General features: G+C 47.0%; 2 protein-coding genes across 4 annotated transcripts in view; one reads left to right on the forward strand and one right to left on the reverse strand.

Moving 5' to 3' along the window:
- The window catches only part of FAM104A (family with sequence similarity 104 member A), a 26,117-nt gene extending 20,567 nt beyond the window's left edge, over window positions 1–5,550 (forward strand). The window contains 3 exon segments of the mRNA XM_032241862.1: window positions 850–883; window positions 886–911; window positions 3,174–5,550. Coding sequence (XP_032097753.1) covers window positions 850–883; window positions 886–911; window positions 3,174–3,407 — 294 coding nt within the window. The 3' untranslated portion in view covers window positions 3,408–5,550.
- Window positions 3,507–18,224, reverse strand: COG1 (component of oligomeric golgi complex 1). Of its 3 annotated transcripts, XM_032241850.1 has the most exons (15): window positions 17,835–18,224; window positions 16,245–16,489; window positions 15,924–16,105; window positions 15,613–15,783; window positions 12,927–13,083; window positions 11,855–12,065; window positions 10,736–11,527; window positions 9,798–9,944; window positions 9,145–9,306; window positions 6,953–7,080; window positions 6,357–6,465; window positions 5,813–5,922; window positions 5,658–5,733; window positions 5,178–5,212; window positions 3,507–4,603 (listed from the first exon to the last, which is right to left on the reverse strand). In XM_032241850.1, the coding sequence occupies exons 1-14, from the start codon at window positions 18,147–18,149 to the stop codon at window positions 5,198–5,200; spliced, it is 2,820 nt and encodes a 939-aa protein (XP_032097741.1). In that variant the 5' UTR covers window positions 18,150–18,224; the 3' UTR covers window positions 3,507–4,603; window positions 5,178–5,197. The 3 variants fall into 3 exon arrangements, with proteins under 3 accessions (XP_032097741.1, XP_032097738.1, XP_032097739.1); XM_032241847.1 differs by lacking the exon at window positions 5,178–5,212 and having other exon boundaries at window positions 4,410–4,603; XM_032241848.1 differs by having other exon boundaries at window positions 4,410–5,212.
- Between the last annotated feature and the right edge of the window lie 730 nt (window positions 18,225–18,954).

Raw genomic sequence — 18,954 nt, forward strand, 5'->3', positions numbered from 1 at the left:
CCAGGTTCAAGCTATTCTCCTGCCAGAGCCGCCTTGTAGCTGGGACTACAGGCATGTGCCACCATGCCGGTTAATTTTTGTATTTTAGTAGAGACAGGGTTTTGCCATATTGGCCAGGCTGGTCTCAAACTCCTGGCCTCAAGTGATCGGCCCACCTCGGCCTCCCAAAGTGCTGTGATTACAGGTGTTAGCCACCACACCTGGCCCACAGTAGCATTCTTTAGTTCACTTACTCATGATCAGTTTTTTCTTCAAAAGAAATATTTTTTTGGTAGACACTTTAGAAAATAGGTTTTAAAATAAAAGATCCAAATCCTAAATATTTTGTCATATATATCTATCCAGATTGTTTTTGGTGTATATAAATATATGTATGTATACATTTAAGAAAAACATTTTAAGAATCAACTGATGTATTATATACACTGTTTAATATGAACTGAAATGATGTAAAAAATGATGCTGAAGACTTCTGTTAGTAAATGTGCATCCCTATGATCATCGCTAATGGCTGAATAGAGCTTCATCATATAAGTATATAATGGATGCAATATAATTTAACCAATTCTCTATGGGACCTTTAGGTTGTTTCCAATTTTTAGCCATTATAAACAAGGCTACCTGTCTCTGTAAGTTGACTTACAAGATTTTTTAAATGAACTGCAAATTGCAAATCTATCTAACCCTTAAAAAAAAGTTACGTACGGAAATCTTCCCTAATCTGTAATGAACTTTTGCCTTTTCCCAGAGTAGCATCGCCCTTGTGCTGTTATAGTATGAAATAGATATGATTTGAGATGAAGCCTTGACTTACTGGAAACTGATTGTAGTTCTTGCCTTGATTTTCAGACAGTACCTGTAATGAGAAACAGTAAAGAAAACAGACTAGAGGAAACAAAGCGTTCTGCGCGGTGGGTTTCTTACTTAGCGTAGTGACCTATTTGTTAAATATTCATGACTCACAAGGTACAAATGGCCATTCTAGTTGAACGAGGTTAGGAGAGGCCTTTGTAGAATACAATTTTTGTTTTTGACTTTGAATTCTTAAGCCTTTAAGTAGATACAGTATCACCTGCTGCAGATCCTGCTATCTGACTTCATCAGCCCAGCCCATTATCATCCTTTCATGAGGCTTTTTTTTTTTATTATTTTTATTCTAGAAAGAGGGGTTGTCTCCTGCTACCTGTAGGCAATGGGGTACGTGACCGTAGCTCCATGACAAGCCTTGGTTTCAGTTTTGTTAATGATGGTTGCCTTGTGAAGATTGCTTTTTCATTGTTTCGGATCAGTTTTCTATATGCATATTGTTGGATGTAACTTTTGGTCAAAAAAGGGATAGAAGTAGGACTTCAAAAACCACTTTAAAATATAAACCTTGTGTTTATTTTTTATTTAATTTATACATTTTTATAATAAAATACATAATAACGCTGCAAAACAGTTAAAGTGTAGAAAAAACCAAGCAGCTATAATCTTTCCATTCTAATATAACTACTGTGATCTCATTTTTTCTTTCCGGTGGTTTTTTTTTTTTTTTTTTTTTGGAGACAGTCTCATTCTGATTCCTTAGGCTGGAGGTGCAGTGGTGCAGTCTTGGCTCACTGCCACCTTGACCTCCTGGGCTCAGGTGATTCTCCACCTCAGCCTCCTGAGTAGCTGGGACTATAGGCACACCCCACCATGCCTGGTTAATTTTTTTGTATTTTTAATAGAGACAGGGGATTTGCCGTGTTGGCCAGGCTGGTCTCCAACTCCTGGACTTAAGCAATCCACCCGCCTCGGCCTCCCAAGGTGCCGGGAATCAGGTGTGAGCCACTGCACCCGGCCTCCAGTCTTTTTTTCTTATGCGTAGGCTTTACCTAGTTGTAAGCAGACATTTCAGAATGTCTGCCTAAGGGAACATAAATTTAGATGTATTACATGGCTAAGTTAAAAAAAACTGTACACTAGATATTAATACTAGAATTCTTATATGCTGAATACAATATTGTATTGAGTTGTAAATACAGAAAGGCACCACCAATTGAGTTATGAGGGTTGTCATTTATTAGAAATGCAGTAATGAAGTTGCAAAATAAGGCTGGGCATAGTGGCTCAAGCCTATAATCCCAGCATTTTCAGAGGCCAAGGCAGGAAGATTGCTTGAGCTAAGGAGTTGGAGACCAGCCTGAGCAACATAATGAGATCTTGTGTCTGCTTAAAAAAAAAAAAAAATTAACCGGGCATGGTGGCGTACGCATGTAGTACAAGCTACTTAGGAGGCTGAGGTGGAACGATTGCGTGAGCGCAGGATATTGAGTCTGCAGGACAGAGTGAGACCTTGTCTCAAAAAAAAAAAAAAAAATTTTGTAAAATACCAAAATCCTGAAATGGGTCCTTCGTGTTACTCCCCTTTGAGAGTCTTAGTGGTGGAAGGTAGGAATTCCTAAAAGTGACTTACTTTTTTTTTTGACATGAACAATTGTACTGCAGAATGAAAGTGACTCTTATCAGGGATCTCCAAGTAGGCTCTCTAAGATGACTAAAACACCAAGTCATGTTTCAGTAAGGAAGTTAGGCATGCTCATGTGCACACATGTACAAATGAACTGCAGTAATGCCAACATAAGATAACTTGACCGGAAGTCTATTAGTCCTTTCAGGGTATGTGTCCTGCAGTTACAGAATACCATTTTGTGTCCATGATGATCACCAAATTGGCATAGGCTTTTAGGGTTTATCTTCACTTGTGCCCAGAAGCCATCTTATTTGTTTTAAGGACACCTTGTTTATACCTGTCCCAATGACTGATACATTCCCTTGGAGGCTGAGAACCTCCTTCTTTGGTTGGAAATTATTGAAATGAGTGTGAAAAGCAGGTAGAGAAAAGGAGTAAAAGAATTAGGATATAGTTGAAGGGATTTGGAGTTAGACGGCCTGTGCTTGAACCTGGACCCATCCTCCTACGGCTGTATATTAGGGACAGTAAATCCTGCTCAACCTGACAGGGCAGCTGTGAGGAGAGGATGAAACGTCCTAGGAGAGCATACTTGTAAATTCCAAAGCCCAGTATCTGTCTTCATCCTCAAGCTGAACTGGAAAGGTACACTTAATAGAGCGCTGTACATGAAACCACAGTAAACCTCTTAAACAACACAGCCTGATTGTGGCCTTGTTTCTTTTTCTCCTTCCAGTCTTCAGGCAGTGACAGTGGTGGGAGCAGCAGCAGCAGCAGCATCAACAGCCCGGACAGGGCCAGCGGGCCGGAAGGCAGCGTAAGCCAGACCATCGCTGGATCCAGCCCTAACACCCCTCAGCCTGTGTCTGAGCAGTCCGCGCTGTGCCACGGCCCCTACTTCCACATCAACCAGACCCTGAGGGAGGCCCACTTCCACAGCCTACAGCACCGCGGGCGGCCTCTGACATGATGCGCCGGCAGTTTCTTGCCTTCTGTGAAGGGACAGCGCTGTGCAGATTTGGTATTTCAACTTACAACTTGTTTTAAAAGAAAAATTGCACACGAAAAATGCCTGTTGGCTTTTCAGTCTATATTTGAAATAACAGGTTAACAGGCAATTGTTTACTTGTGGTTTTGCTGCACTATTGCAATTTCAAAGGGGCTTTGAAGCAATTTTTTATAGGATTCTTTTGAGGGAGGGTATAAAATCCATGTCAAGGTAGTGATATGAGGAAAACTCATTCTGTGTGTTGAATCCATAGTATGTCCCATTCTGACTGATTTCCAAATCTGTCAATTAGAAACTCTACTTTATGTAAAGGGCCTTTTAAAAATGCGGGACCTTCAATTTTTTTTATTCAATAAACTAGTAAAGAGTATCTAGTTTCCATGAAAAAACATAGTTTTTTTCCAAAATATAGGAAGCTTGATTCAGTCTTGCACTGAAATTAACTGCCATACTACCTCTCAGTATGTAGATGTTCTGTTGAAAGTGCTCTCTCCTGTGTAACAGAACAATCAGATCCAATTCAGACTGTGTCAGTGAAGCACCCTCCCTAATAGTCTCTACTCTTTGTTATATATTTGTATTTCCAGGGAGAATGTCTTTTAGATTCTTGTATACCCAGATAACTTCTGTGTCACTATTCCTCCAGAGTCTCAGACTTTAGTAGGAAACACAGCAGTTCTCCAAGTGAAGAAATATGTAATGACTTTTCGTCCTACAAATTTGTTCAGTCAGCAGCTTACGTGACCTCATTGATAGTTCTACCTTGTAGTATCAATAATTAAGGTGTTGTTTAACGCTGGTAAAATGTAAGCTACCTGAACTGATGTCTAAAGCAAGAAGTGTGAAATGATTGGACAAGGATTAACTTGATGCTTAAAGTAACGCCTAACAGTAATTAGGGGGCCACATTCCATCAGTGAAACTGGAAATGTTGTGGCTTAGAATCAAATGAGCAGAGGCACCTTTAGAAGAAATGAAGCAGTAGTATTTATTTAGGGAGAGACAGATGTGTTGCCGTGTTACTTAGTCATACTAGAGAGCCAGCCAAGCTTGAATAATGAAGGTGCAGACGAGTTGTCTTCTTCACTGATGAGCTGTCTGAACAAGGAGCCAGGAAGTGTCGGGTCACCAGCTGTGGAGCATGCCGGGGAGACAACCTGCCATTGGATGTAGAGAAAAGTGCCTTAGAGTTGACCTGAGCCCTCCTGCCCACTCGCCCTCTGCGCAGCGCCACTCGGAGTCCACACGGCACACACAAGCGGAGCTGAGAAGCACGATGGCTCTAGTCAGAGGACTTTGCTGTCTGTCAGGATTTGAAGAGGACACAGGGAACAGCATGAGCTTTTGTGACAGAACTAGAATTTGGAAAAGAGGGCTATCCTGGGAAAAGGGTAGACACAGACACCTCTTTCCACGGCCTGTTTCCCAAACGTTGGCAGAACTGAAAGCCCGTCACTGCGGTGGAAACAGTGTTCTGGAGGAGGCTGCAGCACAGACCATGCTTACGAACTGGATGGTTTTTGCAGGAGCTTTTTTTTTTTAAACTACCATCTCCCAACTTTTAAAGCCAGATACTTGACAAGGATTTCAGATCTTGATGGGTTCGGTAGTAGGGAATATGGAAAGGACACACTGCTAATACTGTGTCTAACAATAAAGCACACAATGCTGTAAGGAGACAAGCTGTTTGAGCTTTCAAACACACGTGCACACAGCACAATCCAGAAATACCCAGGAGGACTTCTGCGGGCTTAACAGATGGCATCCTACTGAAACGAAACATGTATTAACAAGAAAATGTAAAACTTTCGGGGAAACAAATTTTCTGTTATTTCCCACCCAGCTAAAAGGGAAGATAAAACCATCATCACCAGAACAAAACAATTTTTTTCCAAACAAGTACAATCATAGTGCTGGGCTGGCAGTTAACTCTTTCACCCTACTAAATTCAAGAGATAATCTCCACCTTGTCCTGTATATTTTCTACATTTTCTATTAAGAGGCTACTTGGTAGTGTCAGTGGGCATCTTTTACACCTATTAGCTCAAGCTAGTAAAACCTTGTACTTCTATATTGCGCCGCCATTAAAAGCAGCATTAGTGTATTTTGTCATTCAGTTCTTTATGAGTTATTTAAAAGGGAGCTGATTGGGTGGCTCGGTGGGAGGTGGGGACCCTATCAGCGGATGAGCCTCTTGCTCTTAGCACCAACCTGGGCTTTTGTTTCGATGTTTCTGGTTGATTTAGGCTTTCGAGTGCTTGTCATGCTCAGTGGGAGAAGTCCAAACCTCCAAAACAAGAGGAAAGAATTGAATAGCATAAACAGGCAGCTCCGGGGCCCAGCAGCAGCCTCTTAGCAGCCTTTACCTGATCTGACTGGAGGCCAGTGGCAGTATGTTATGGGGTTCTTGGGAGTTGAATGTATTGCTCCGGGGGGTGAGCTGATTCTCTGTACCAGTCACCAATCCAAACAGAACCTGGCAGACAAGAAGTGGAGCTCAAGAAAATGCAGAGGTTTCATTGTTCGGGTAAGAGAAAGGCACTTCTGTTAGTCACCCATCACTACTGCATTTCTAACCATCATTTTGGGGTATGATGTTAATGCTTCACAATTACTTTTTATCACTGCCCACGGGTCAGAATCTGAGAGTCAGGGAGTTTTTATTCCTCTTTCTAACTGGATAAAACTTTAATAATCCTTATTTACAACTAAAGGGGTCAAATCTTGGTTGCTTCGGTGTGTGCGATTTTATCTAATCCTCTTTCAGCCCTTATAACTACACTCGGCTATTTGTGTCTTATTCCCCTCCTAATGCTGCATCCCGGAGTATTAAGTGCTGGAGGAGGTTAATTTTGTCATTTGAACCTGTGGTACTTGGTTCACGCTGAGCGTGGTTTTGACTTGACTCACAGAAGTTCGCTGCACCAAGCGATGAAGGTTGCTGTTGAGGTGCGGCATGAAAACATCCAAGTCAAATGGATCAATGAGGGCTTCCAGGTGGTCTGTCACTTTCTCAATTCTGAGAAAAGGATTAGGATCATTATTGTCCACATTTTTTAGGATCAAAAACAGTCTTATGATATCCTAATGCTACAGAAATCCTGAAATTTGATTTTATTCTGCTTGGTTGCTGGTTTAGTACACTTGTCACTGATGATTGGGTTGAAGTCACCCTCAAGAGTTTCAACCTGATAGGACGTCTAAGTGAAGTCCACTCCTTCCCCATGTTCTGTCTATAAAAAGGGCACTAAGGGCTCAAATGATACTTAGCAGCTGCTAGGCTGACTCAGAAGAGGGAGAAATGAGAATCCACCTAATTCACTTGGCCATGGCATTTCTCCAGCAAGCGACTATTATTTAACTTGCTGGTAATATGAGCACTTACTTACTGTTCAAAACAAACAATGAATGTGCAGTAAGAGGCTGACTCTGGTGGCTTCCCAGCAAAGGGACTATTTGCTTTTGGAAGAGATTGCCTTGACATAGCTCAGTAGAGGATACAACACCTGGAGTCTGGCTTGCTCCGGCCACTCTTCACCTCGTCAGTCTTGGCTGTCAGAACAATGTTGAGGTAACGCAGGTCATAAAGCAGCTGCAGCGCCCGGTTCTGGGTGACTGGAAATGTACCATCTTTCTGCAGATGAATTCCCGGTCCACACCCATGAAGAGAGAGAACTTGTTACGTGAGTGTAATAAATAGTTTCATGTTTTGGTTGAGTTTCAGCTTGCTATTTCAGAAGCAGATGGTTTTAATACTCATATGGCCAGTTTAATCTCATAACAACAAAGCAAGTTATGTTAGAAACTTGGTCTTAAAATTAAAAACCTAACAGCAGGGAAGAGACCTAACCCTTAAAAAGACCTCAGATGCTGTAACTTGTTGTTCTAATGGGAAAAAAAAGGCTCCTTGCATGAAGTATTTTGAGGAAGCTCATTAGAGAAGACTTAACTGAATTCTTTCCAAAATCAGAAATTGTTCCTTTTTTTTTTTTTTTTTTTTTTTTTTTTTTGAGATGGAGTCTCGCTCAGTCACCCAGGCTGAAGTGCAGTAGCACAATCTCGGCTCACTGCAATCTCTGACTCCCAGGTTCAAGCAGTTCTTCTGTCTCAATGCTACTGCCTCAAGTAGCTGGGACTACAGATGTGCACCGCCACGCCCAGCTAATTTTTGTATTTTTAGTAGAGATAGGGTTTCACCATATTGGTCGGGCTGGTCTCAAACTCCTGACCTCATGGTCCACCCGCCTCGGCCTCCCAAAGTGCTGGGATTACAGGCGTGAGCTACTGCCCTGGCCGACCATGTTCCTTTTTAAAAAATGTTACTGGCCAGGTGCAGTATCTCCTGCCCGTAGTTCCAGCACCTTGGGAGGCCAAAATGAGCAGATTGCTTGAACCCTGGAGTTTGAGACCAGCCTGGGCAAAATGGCAAAACCTGTCTCTACAAAAAAAATACAAAATTAGGTACGCTGGCACAGGCCTTGTAGTCCCAGCTACTTGAGAGGCTGAGGTGGGAGAATATCCTGAGCCTGGGAGGCTGAGGTTGCAGTGAGCCAAGATGGCACCCCTGCACTCTAGTCTGGATAAGAGTTGAGACTCTCCAAAAAAAAAAAAAAGTAACTAATGAAATGGGATTACATACCAAGGGCAGAATTGCTTCCTAGACAGTGAAAGTGGTGAGAAGGGTTGGAGATAAGAACTCCCCATAAGCGAGCACCTGTGTGTGTCACATGCTGTGTGGCAGGCAACCGTTCTAACTCCCCATAGTCACCCCTAAGGTAAGTGTGCTGTGGCTGGCATAGGGGGCTGTGTGCCTTTTACAAGTGAGGACACCGCTGAGCAGCTGATCTACAGGATTTCATTTGGTCCTGAGTAAACAGAGGTGAATGATTTGCCTGGAGCCCCCAGTGAGTAAGTGGCAGCACTGAGGCTGGAAGCCAGGTCTTTTATTTTGAAGCTCTGATCCTTTTGTTTTTTGATTTTTTGATTTGTTTTTTTAAGACACAGGGTCTTGCTCTGTCACCCAGGCTAGAGTGCAGTGGTGGGATCAGAGCTCGCTGCAGCCTTGAACTCCTAGGCTGAAGCCATCCTCCGGCCTCAGCCTCCCAAAGTGCTGGACCACTGGTGTGAGCCACTATGCTGGGTCTTGGTCTTTCCATCTGTGCTGAGCTGCGTTCTTAGTGAAGATCTGCTTGACCCTTGAGAATAGGTATAAGTAAACTCACAGCACTGGTTGCCACTCCTAAGATAGAGCTTTTTTATGGCACCAGATGCCAGGGCTGGTGATCCTTAACAGTTTGAGTTCTTGATATGAATTGCTCAAACCCAAGACAAAGCTGAGGTTGGTTTTTTTTTTCTTTAATTTGTGTGTATTTTTTTTTGAGACTGAGTTTCGCTCTTTACCCAGGCTGGAGTGCAATGGCGCGATCTCAGCTCACTACAACCTCCGCCTCCTGGGTTCAAGCAATTCTTCTGCCTCAGCCTCCCGAGCAGCTGAGATTACAGGCGCATGCCACCATGCCCAGCTAATTTTTTGTATTTTTAGTAGAGACAGGGTTTCACCTTGTTGACCAGGATGGTCTCCATCTCTTGACCTCATGATCCACCCGCCTCAGCCTCCCAAAGTGCTGGGATTATAGGCATGAGCCACTGCGCCTGGCCTAAATTTGTGTTTTTAATGGGCAAACATTTAGATACCTACCTTAATCTGTTTTTCTTCGGCAAGTTTCTCATAGGCAGCTACTACTTGAACCATACAGCTTTTCAGCATCTCCTGTACTGTCACCTTTGGCAAGGCATGGCCTCCAACCCGATTCATTTCCTGGCATAAACTAAACAGGAAGGACTGTACATACCAGGACGGCTAAAAGAACAAAGAAATGTCATGTTGCCAACTTGCACCAATTAAATGACACCCAGTGAAAGTGAATCCACTTAATCTTACAGGGACTATGTGCCAGGACTTCAACCTCTCTCAGCAAGGCTTCTTACAGGCAGACTGTTCGGCAGACACGAGGCCCCTAGTGAAGTGCAATCTGCCGTTACACGGTTTGAGGCTGGCCTGGCAGAGGTGCCTGTGTTTTATGCTGCTTATTTCACTCTAAGTAAGTGGTTCTCTAATTAGCACAGAGCCTGTGCTACAAAAGAAAAGAATCGTTAACTGACTTCTTGAACAGTCTGCCATTTCCTTAGCCCTACATCCACTATGCCCCCATAGTAGAAAGTTACAGATGTTACTTTCAGCTATTCCTCTGAAGTTGTATGTTGAATGATTTTCCAAAATCCTTTTTCTTTTCCACGGAGCAGTTTATTCCTTTTCAGCCCATGGTCCCTGCTGGGATGGTACCTACTCACCTGTGCAGGGAGTCGGATCTTGGATGTGACGCTGCTGCCAGACTCTGCCTCCTCCTGAATTTCTAGCTCTTCCCAGCTGGTGGCTGTGGCCAGGACTGAACCAGCATCATCTAGAAGTAATGACTGGGTGAATCCATGGATCAAAACCTGGTAATAAAAGGCAAATATCCATACAAGCCATTCAGATGCTCGTAGTTTCTTGAAAATGATGTGTGTAATCCTGAGAACAGCTCAAGCTGCTGAAGCGCTATGTGCAGTGATGGTGTCACTCCTCTTTTGGCTAATTATCGATGACATTAGTCATGGGAATTTTGTTCCTAACTACCCTATAAATGTCAACTACCACTTCTTTTTTTGAGACAGGGTCTTGCTCTTCTCCCAGGGTGACTGCAGTGGTGCAATCACGGCTCACTGCAGCCTCGACCTCCTGGGCTCAGGCAGTGCTCCTGCCTTAGCTTCCCAAGTAACTGGGACTACAGGTGTGCACCATCGCACCCGAATAATTTCTGTATTTTTTGTAGAGAGGGGTTTCATCATGTTGTCCAGGCTGGTCTTGAATTCCTGGGTTCGTGCAACCCACCCATCTCGGCCTCCCAAAGTGCTAGGATTACAGGCATGAGCCACCATGCCTGGCCCAAATACCACCTCTTAAGATACAAATGGAAACTACTTGGAATATGGCGTTTAGTTTAAAGAGAGGAAATCCAGGCAGAATCTTTCATTCTCATCTGATGCGAGGAAAAAATGCAGCTTCTCTGTCTACAGAATCTAGGCTAAAAATGAATTTAAAAGTTTTACTGAACTTTCTGGCACAGATAAGAATTCTTGAAATAAGAATTGTTTCTCCTTTACTACTGAAGGAACTGACTGAGGCTGGCAAGACTGGAACATGACAGAGGTGAGACAAGATGGGGATAAGAAGAAGTGACATCACTTACTTTCACAACTGCAGTGCTCCAGACCCGGTAGCCCATCACGCTCTGCTGGAGGAGTATTTCTTTAACCTCCTGCCACTTGGCCTGTGTAGGAATGATCTCCTGAGTTTTCACCTTTCCCTGTTTTCTCAGAGCCCTAAACTCCCTTGCTGGTTTCTCTGAGCTCTCTGATCTTCCCAGGATGCACTGCTTCAGATGGGGGCACAGCTCTCCCAGGGACTGGCAGAGTCTGGCCATGAAAAGAATGGAGTGCAGCTTGACACTGCTGAGGACATCCTGTCGCCCTTGCACACCTTCTTCGATGCTTTGCAGCTCTGCCCGGATGCAGTCCACGATGTGCTTGATGCAGGCCACAGACTGGGTCCGCAGCATCTCCTGCACCGCCCCAGCATCCGCATACCTGTCAAAGGCAGAGCTCTTGGCCTGTGTGGGAGAAACATCCTTGGGCAGTGATGAGTCATCGGAGGGGAGGTAAGCCAGGATGTCATCTAGTTTAACCTTCAGCTTAGAATCCAGGGCAGAGCAGAAGCTCTGTACACACGGGCTAATGGCTTGTGCTTTCATGGAGAGGCCGCTACTGGCAAACTGAGCCCGGTTTGCCACGGTAACCCAGGCAGCATCGGAAGGCAGGTCATTAGGACTCTCAGACCAGAGGAAGAGCGACATGTTGTGCTCAAAGTGGATGTGTTTGTTTGAAGAGGAGCTGCTGGGGCTGCTTTCCAGTTCCTGCAAAGCTGAAACCAGGAGCTCCTTGGAGCTACTGGAGATGGAGTCAAAGCCTTCTTTTGTCAGAGTCTAAAAGAGAATGAGAGAAGAGTTCTAATTACAGTTCCCTGAAGTTTCAGAACTGAGTACCAAATGGTAATCTATCCTAGCATTCAGAATGTTCACCATCTTCAGAAAGATGGCATGGTGTTGGCAGAGAATAAAGCCATTACGATGAACATGGGCACATTCCCGACCAAGTGACAGAGGCCCCGTGCCTCTTTCAGCTCTAGACTCTGGATCTGTTACTAAGCAGGAAAAGAGTATACTTGGGAAGTGACAGAAGTCTCCTAAGACAGTCACAATACCACCAGGACTGGCCATGAAACAGGCGGACCATGTGACTTTCCACTTCACCTGTAATCGGTCAAGGAACAGCTGCTGCATCATCTCTTCCCAGAACAAGAGCGGCTTTTCCAGAAGCCGCCGACATATCACATCCCAGCTGTGATTGGTGGACTCATTGGTAAGTAACTCCCACATGGCGTCCCGGATCCCTGCGAGACCCTTCATGCTCTTCACATACATGAGCAGGTTGGTGATCCCATTTTTAATGTCTTCATGACACCTGCAACAGAATCATTTCCTTTGGGCTCCATTAGATGCATAGTATTCACATCTTTATTAAGAAAAACATCAGAATCCCATTTGAAAATCTCTTTTCTGAGTTCCATTAGATAAATTTATGTGTCTCAGAGTGTTGGCAGATCTGTGGCAACACAGAGCGTTTTGGCTGGACTGGGGCATGCAGCCTGTTGCCCTCTCACCAGGCCTACCCTTGCTTCCCTGTGGATATAAGAAGTTTAGAGCCCTATGGAATGGCTTCAAAAACCAATGAGTTGGCCGGGCACGGTGGCTCACACCTGGAATCTCACACTTTGGCAGGCCGAGGCAGGTGAATCACCTGAGGTCGGAAGTTAGAGACCAGCCTGACCAACATGGAGAAACCCCATTTCTACTAAAAATAGAAAAATTAGCCGGGTATGGTGGTGCATGCCTGTAATCCCAGCTACTTGGGAGGCGGAGGCAGGAGAATCACTTGAACCCGGAAAGCGGAGGTTGTGGTGAGCTGAAATCTCACCATTATACTCCAGCCTAGGCAACAAGAGCACAACTCTGTCTCAAAAAACAAAAACCCAAAAACAATGCCTTAAGTAAAAACAGGAGTTGCAGAGCTCTCACATTCTCACATGAAGAGAATTTAAAACTCCCACACCTTTTACAAGACAAATTCCTTCTTGGTTCCCCCACGGTGGATGATGAATGACCTCAAAGGTGGCAATCTGTCACAGAGTGAGTGGCTGATGGGCAGCAGGCCATCCAGGACAGCAGGCTTTCTGCACATGCCTCGCTGACCCTTGTCTGGCCCCATGCAAGGCTGCACGGGTGGTTTCTGCCAGCCGCGGGGAAGCATTTTCTGGCTACTTACATGTGGATCCATTTCTGCAGCGTGTCCTTCAGGTATTCCTGGCTGATGGGATATGCAAGGGTTCGGAGTGTTGGCTGGAACTCGATGACGGATGCTGGCAGGTGTTTAAACCAGCTGCAGAGTTCCATCCCTTCCTGCAGGACACCAGTCCCTTTTCCTAGAGAGAAGGCCAAGTGAGAAGCAGTCTAGGCCACCCTTTGAAACTAAAACAGGGAGTCACGCTGGACGCAGTGGCTCACGCCTGTAATCCTAGCACTTTGGGAGGCTGAGGCAGGTGGGTTGCTTGAGCCCAAGAATTCATGAGCAGCCTGGGCAACAAAGTGAAAGCTCATCTCTACAAAAAAGAAACAAAATGAGCTGGGTGTCATGGTGCACACCTGTAGTTGCAGTTACTTGTGAGGCTGAAGTAGGAGGATCACTTGAGCCCAGAAGGTCGAGGCCGCAGTGACCCATGATCATGCCATTACACTCCAGCCTGGGCAACAAAGCAAGACCCTGTCTCCAAAAAAATATATAAAACATGGGCTTAGAAGGAATTTCCAAAACTCAGATAGTTTTCCTTTGGAAGGTCGCAAACTGGACTTCTGAAATACAAGGAAAAAGAAAGTAGGGACACATGTGAGGTCCCATCAGGGAGTGTGGCAGCCGCCTACACAGCTGGTCATTCTGTCGGTTGTGAAGAATGGCAAAGATCAGGAGGAAAAAAATGGGGATCAAAAGAGTAGAAATAAGAAATGAGTGCTGTGCAGTCCGAGGATTCTAAAAGCAGAACTTAAGTTGTCACAACAGTAAAAGATAATGGCTTCCCTTTCCTCCCAATCCTCCTACCTCCCTTGATGGAAGGAAAGAACCGATGACCACTCATCCTGATACTGAGTCATTCATAGCTCTTCAGAGGTGGCCTGTCAAGAAGGGGACAGGCCTGCACTGTGCAACTCTGGGAGGCCCCATTCACCGTGTTCTGAGCATAACGTACCCTCTGGAGTTTGAAACCCAGGGCCCTCCCAAGTACCCCTGTACTGCTTTGACAAGTTAGCCACTACCCACCTTTCCTGAGAGGGATGAGGTGCTAAATGTAAGCACCTAGAGGGAAAGCGAAGCGTAAGGAGCTGGAGTTGAAAGAAAAAGTCAGCCAAGATGAGGCGACATTAAGCGCTTCTCTCTGGCAATGGCCACATTCTTCCGTTTCCTTTCTACCTTTGGCTGTATCTCCTTAGTCAATTTTGCTGACACCTCCATTTGACCTTGGATTTCTGGAGTTCCATAAGGCAAAGTCCTCTGTCATCTCTTCTTTCTGATGATGTTATCCATCCCCACAGCTTCAAATAACAGCCACATGCAGATGCACAACAGTGTGTCTCCAACCAGACCTCCCAGCCTTCTGTTCTGGGCCCTCAGGCACCTGCCTGCTTCACAGTCTCATTCCAAGGCCTCAGGCATTGCCAATGCAACAGTTTCTTTTTCCTTTTTTTTTCTTTTTTCTTTTTGAGACAGGCTCTCGCTGTCACCCAGGCAGGAATGCAGTGGCACAATCACTGCTCACTTCAGCCTCAACCTCCCTGGCTGAAACGATCCTTCTGTCTTAGCCTCCCAAGTAGCTGGGACCACAGAGGCATGCTACCACACCCAGCAATTTTTTTATGTTCTGTAGAGATGGGGTCTCACTATGCTGCCCAGGCTGGTCTCAAACTCCTGGACTGCCTCGGCTTCCAAAGTGCTGGGATTACAGATGTGAGGCACAGCACTGGGCCATTTCAAAGTGAGCCCATCATCAGCCCCTTCAAAACAGCTCTTTTTCTACTTAACTTGGTCACCTGCCTTCTCACAATCTGTCAACAAATCCTCTCCTCCTACACAGATGTCCAAGCCATGGAATTAGCTTCAACCCTACTCCTTCCTAACCAAGCCTCCAGTGGCTGACACCTGGATCACGGCAACAGCCTCCTAAGTGAGCTCTCGGCATCCATTCTAGCCCCAAGGGGATCTACTGCCACCTAAAAGCCAAATGCATGTATTTCATTGCAGTTGAGATAAAAGCTACCAAATAAAAGTATAGGATGCATGGGCACATATAACAGAAGGTCCACACCAAACCTAGAAGGTCCACACCAAACCTGGAAGGTCCCAGGAGGCTTCCATTGTTCTCTGGATAAAGTCTCAACTCCCTAGCCTGGCTCACAAAGCTGGGCATGATCTGGCCCCTGGCCTCACCTCTAGTCTCTGTTCAAGTGACTCTCCCTTTCACCCAAAACCTCTCAGCCTCACTGGCTGTCTTACAGTTTCTCCTTGCCTCACGATCTTTGCACAGCCTCTTCCCTTTGCCTGGAAGCCTCTTCCTTCCTTCTTCACCTGACTGACTCCCACTCAACCTTCAGCTTTCAGGTTAAAGGCTTCTCCAGGGAAGCCTTCTCTGACCTTGGTGAATTCCCTCCATTCAATATTCCCAAGGCAACTTGAACTTAGCCTTTCTAGCAATGACCAACATTGACACTAAATAGACATTCACATACTTGTGAGTCTGATACCTGCTTCTACCACTCAGCTGTGGCCTCATGAAGAAAGGGTCTCTGCCTGTCCAGTTCGCTGCTCCATCCCCAAAGCTTAGCACTGTAGCTGGCGCACAGTAGATGCTAAGCAAGTTATCGGTTGAATGAGCCAGAATAAAAAAGTTTGGCTAAGAGCTCACCAGTAGGATGCTGACCTGTGATGGTTTCCAGGGTAGAGAAGAGCAAGCCACATGGCAAGGCTGGATCTGGCAGCAGTCCTTCTGGCAAAGTGTAGAAAAGGGCATGAGCTTGCTTCACAGTGGTGGCCAGCAGCTCCACTAATGAGCAGATCTGAGCCTTGATACCAGCACCTAGAAGAAGAAACCACCCTCTTTGAAACAATTACCTTTCCCAAACTGAAAGTGGATACTCTGGAGGCTTCAGTCTCCCGCAGCTCACCCTTCTCCATCCCATGTTTAAGGACCAAATGTTGGTCAGAAGCCACACCCACCATGGTGTGGCTGGTTGAGAAGTTTCTGAATAGTTGCCTTTCTGGCCAGCAGGAAGTCTGTGAGGGCTTGGCGAGGAGAACTCTCTTCTAAGAGCATTATAGAGCATAGGGCCTCGGCCACAGCTTGGTCAGACACAGCTTGGCATTTGAGCAACATCTTGCTTTCATGCAGAATAGTTGACCTAGAAAAATGATGACAAAGGTCACCAGGGCATTTTTCACATCTTGGGTAAAGAGGTTTGGTACATTAGGAAAGAAGACAAACTCCATACACCTGTAGCATGAAGCTTGGCCACCACCAGAGGTCTTAACACCACTTACCGGAAGTGGCTGGCAGCTGCCACCTGCCGGATGAGTATAGGAAACCGGGAGAGGACAGGACTGTATCGGGAACTAGAAGAATCCAGCTGGAGCAGGCTATGAAGGTGGCAGCAGAGCAGGTAGAGCTGTGTGGCATGGAGATACTCAGAGGCTTCCATCGAGCTCCAGATCTTCTCGGGAATTTCTAAGAGGAGCTTGATCTGGGCAGCCATGCTGTAGAACTTCTCCTGAGACGGCTGCTGTGGCTGCAGGGGAAGGCACAGAACTAAATCAGAAGAACAAACAAAAGCAGTCTCAGTGTTCTACAGGCTTGGAAAGAAATCTGGGGGTATTGAAGGATTCAAAGCTTTTATGAAGCTGGATTCAGTGCAACTCAGCAAGGCACCAAAGTCCAGTGCAGAAGAGTTACAGGAGTGTTGTAAGATCCCATGGTTTTTCCTGCACACACGTGCACTTTTGCTCAGCCCTATGGAGAGGCAAACTTTCATCTCACTATCTGCTTATCAGTGATCCTCTTCATGCTTCGATGAAAAAAAAAAATCTTTAGGAATGCAAGCTGCAGCTCCAATATGAGGATGTGTTTGTTTACCTTCCATCCTTCCTGATCGTGTCTAATCAATAGCGTTTTGGGGGAAGAACACAGGATAAGGATAACCTGAATGATAAAAGCCTTAGTTCTTCAAATGAAAGTGCTCAGCTATTAAAAGGTAAGGGTGGCCGGCGCCGTGGCTCACGCCTTTGAAGGCCTAGGCCGGTGGATCGCAAGGTCAGGAGACAGACCATCCTGGCCAACATGGTGAAACCCCGTCTATACTAGAAAAAGCAAAACAATTAGCTGGGCATGGTGGCATATGCCTGTAGTCCCAGCTACTCCTGAGGCTGAGGCAGAAGAATCGCTTGAATTGGAGAGGTGGAGGTTGCAGTGAGCCGAGATCGGGCCATTGTACTCCAGCCTGGCGACAGAGCCAAAAAAAAAAAAAAAATTAAAAAGGTAAGGGCTTGGCCGGGTTTGGCGTCTCATCCCTGAATCCCAGCAGTTTGAGAGAGCCTGTTACATACATACATACATGCATACATTCAGGTAAGGGCTTGACGGCTGGTACTACCCTCAGCAACTCCCAACGGGTGGAATTGCTCTTTGGGATTGGGGAAGGTTAGGATGAGGAATAAATGACTTGGAGGGCAGGCGTCAACATAGAGAAGAAATCTGAGAAAAGCAATGTCAGGAAATGTTTTATATAGGGGAGCGTTAAACGGTCTAGACAGAGACCCCTGGCGTTTTCCGCTAAAATTGAAAGGAGCCCAGTAAGGTGAGGGAATCAAGGCCCGGAAGTCGGGGAAAGCTCCTGAAGAAACCGTTGAATGGCATTTCCACAACAGATCAGCAGCAGCGTCTGTGCAAGGGAGGTTGGCGTCGTCCCCTGAGGGGAGCCCAAAGGGTTAGAGGCGGCAGGCTCCTGGCTAAGGAAGGTAAGGATTCGCGGGGTCCGGGACTGACCGGCGCGGGGGCGGGGGACGGGAGGTGACCTGCAAGGCCAGGGGCTCCGGGACCCGCCTGCGGGGCCGCAGGGTGGGGGTACGGTGACTGACCTGCGGAGCCCGCGGTGGGCGGGGCACGGCCGAGCCGGCCTGGCGGAGGCGGGCGCAGTACTGGTCCGTGGCCTTCACGGCGTCCACCAGCCCCACGGCGCAGCGGCGCATCTGGCCGATGGTGTCAGCCGCCTCGATCAGGTCGCGGTACCGCTCGCCCACCATCTGCCGCAGCTCCTCCTTCTTGTGCTCGATCTCGGCTCGCACCTGGCGCTCCAACCCGCGGATCTCCTCCGCTCCATGCGTCTCGAAAAGAGCCGCGGGGTCGCGCAGATCCAGCCGCTTTAGCGCGGAAGAGGCTGCCGCGGCCGCCATGGTGCACTGGTCAGCCTCCCGCAAGCCACTTCCGCCCTTCTTAGTCCCGCCCAGCCGCCATTTTGGTTCGGGGCGAAAGCGCTTCCGCCCCGCTGGGGGCCATGTTTGTTTCCCGAGGGGCGGGCGAGGGGCGGGACCGGGCCTGCGCGGCGTTTTCTTAAAGGCAGCGGGTGGGGAGGTGAGGTCGCCAAGGTTGGCCGTGAGCCTGCGACCGAAGTCATCCCTCCCCAGCAGGAGCAGAGCTTCTCGGTGGACTTAGGTGTCGGGGTCGGGACCAGCGGCCTGACGGCGTTGGCCCAGCCGCAGCCGCCGCTCTCCACGCGCCTGGCGCTAGCGAGCGGACTCGGGCGCGCTCGCCGCCCCTCAGCCTCGGGCCGTTCCCCCGGTGCGCTTTAGGAAGGGGGACATCCGCGCCCGTCGCTGTTCCCCGGAAGAGCTACCTCGCCGCCCCTCAACGGCTTCTGAACGCTTGTTTGGCGTCTGCTTGTCTTCTGCTGTTGACTCGTGTTGGGGATTTTTTCCATTTCGTTTAAAACCTACGTTTAGCCCCTGAAGACGTTTTCCCTGCGAGTGCCTGACCTCCGCGACCCAGGGGAGGAGGGCGGCGGTCCGGGCGGAAGAGGCCGGGAAGCCCGGGGGAACGCAGCGCCTGACGGGTGGGCGCCCCTCCACGTGGCCCAGAAATTGTAGAATCTGGGGAGTGTAGCTTGTTTCTGCTAAGTCCCAGACCCTTTTTTTTTTTTTGAAAGATTTCATCTACACCAGTGTTGACAAAATGATGATGTGCTCAGCGGCCAGTCTGAGC

This window comes from Sapajus apella, unplaced genomic scaffold (assembly GCF_009761245.1).
Source record: "Sapajus apella isolate SASKATOON/1434 unplaced genomic scaffold, GSC_monkey_1.0 scaffold48, whole genome shotgun sequence".
NCBI lineage: Eukaryota > Metazoa > Chordata > Mammalia > Primates > Cebidae > Sapajus > Sapajus apella.

Bases quoted from the DNA above. Each gene is read 5' to 3' on its own strand.
- COG1 (XM_032241847.1), bottom strand. From the start codon at position 18,149: ATGGCGGCCGCGGCAGCCTCTTCCGCGCTAAAGCGGCTGGATCTGCGC. The intron at 11,528-11,854 runs GTGAAGTGGAAA...ATTCTCTTTTAG, and splicing joins TGTTCCTTGACCGATTACAG to ACTCTGACAAAAGAAGGCTT. The intron at 6,466-6,952 runs GTGTTGTATCCT...TCCTTTTCTCAG, and splicing joins CGGAGCAAGCCAGACTCCAG to AATTGAGAAAGTGACAGACC.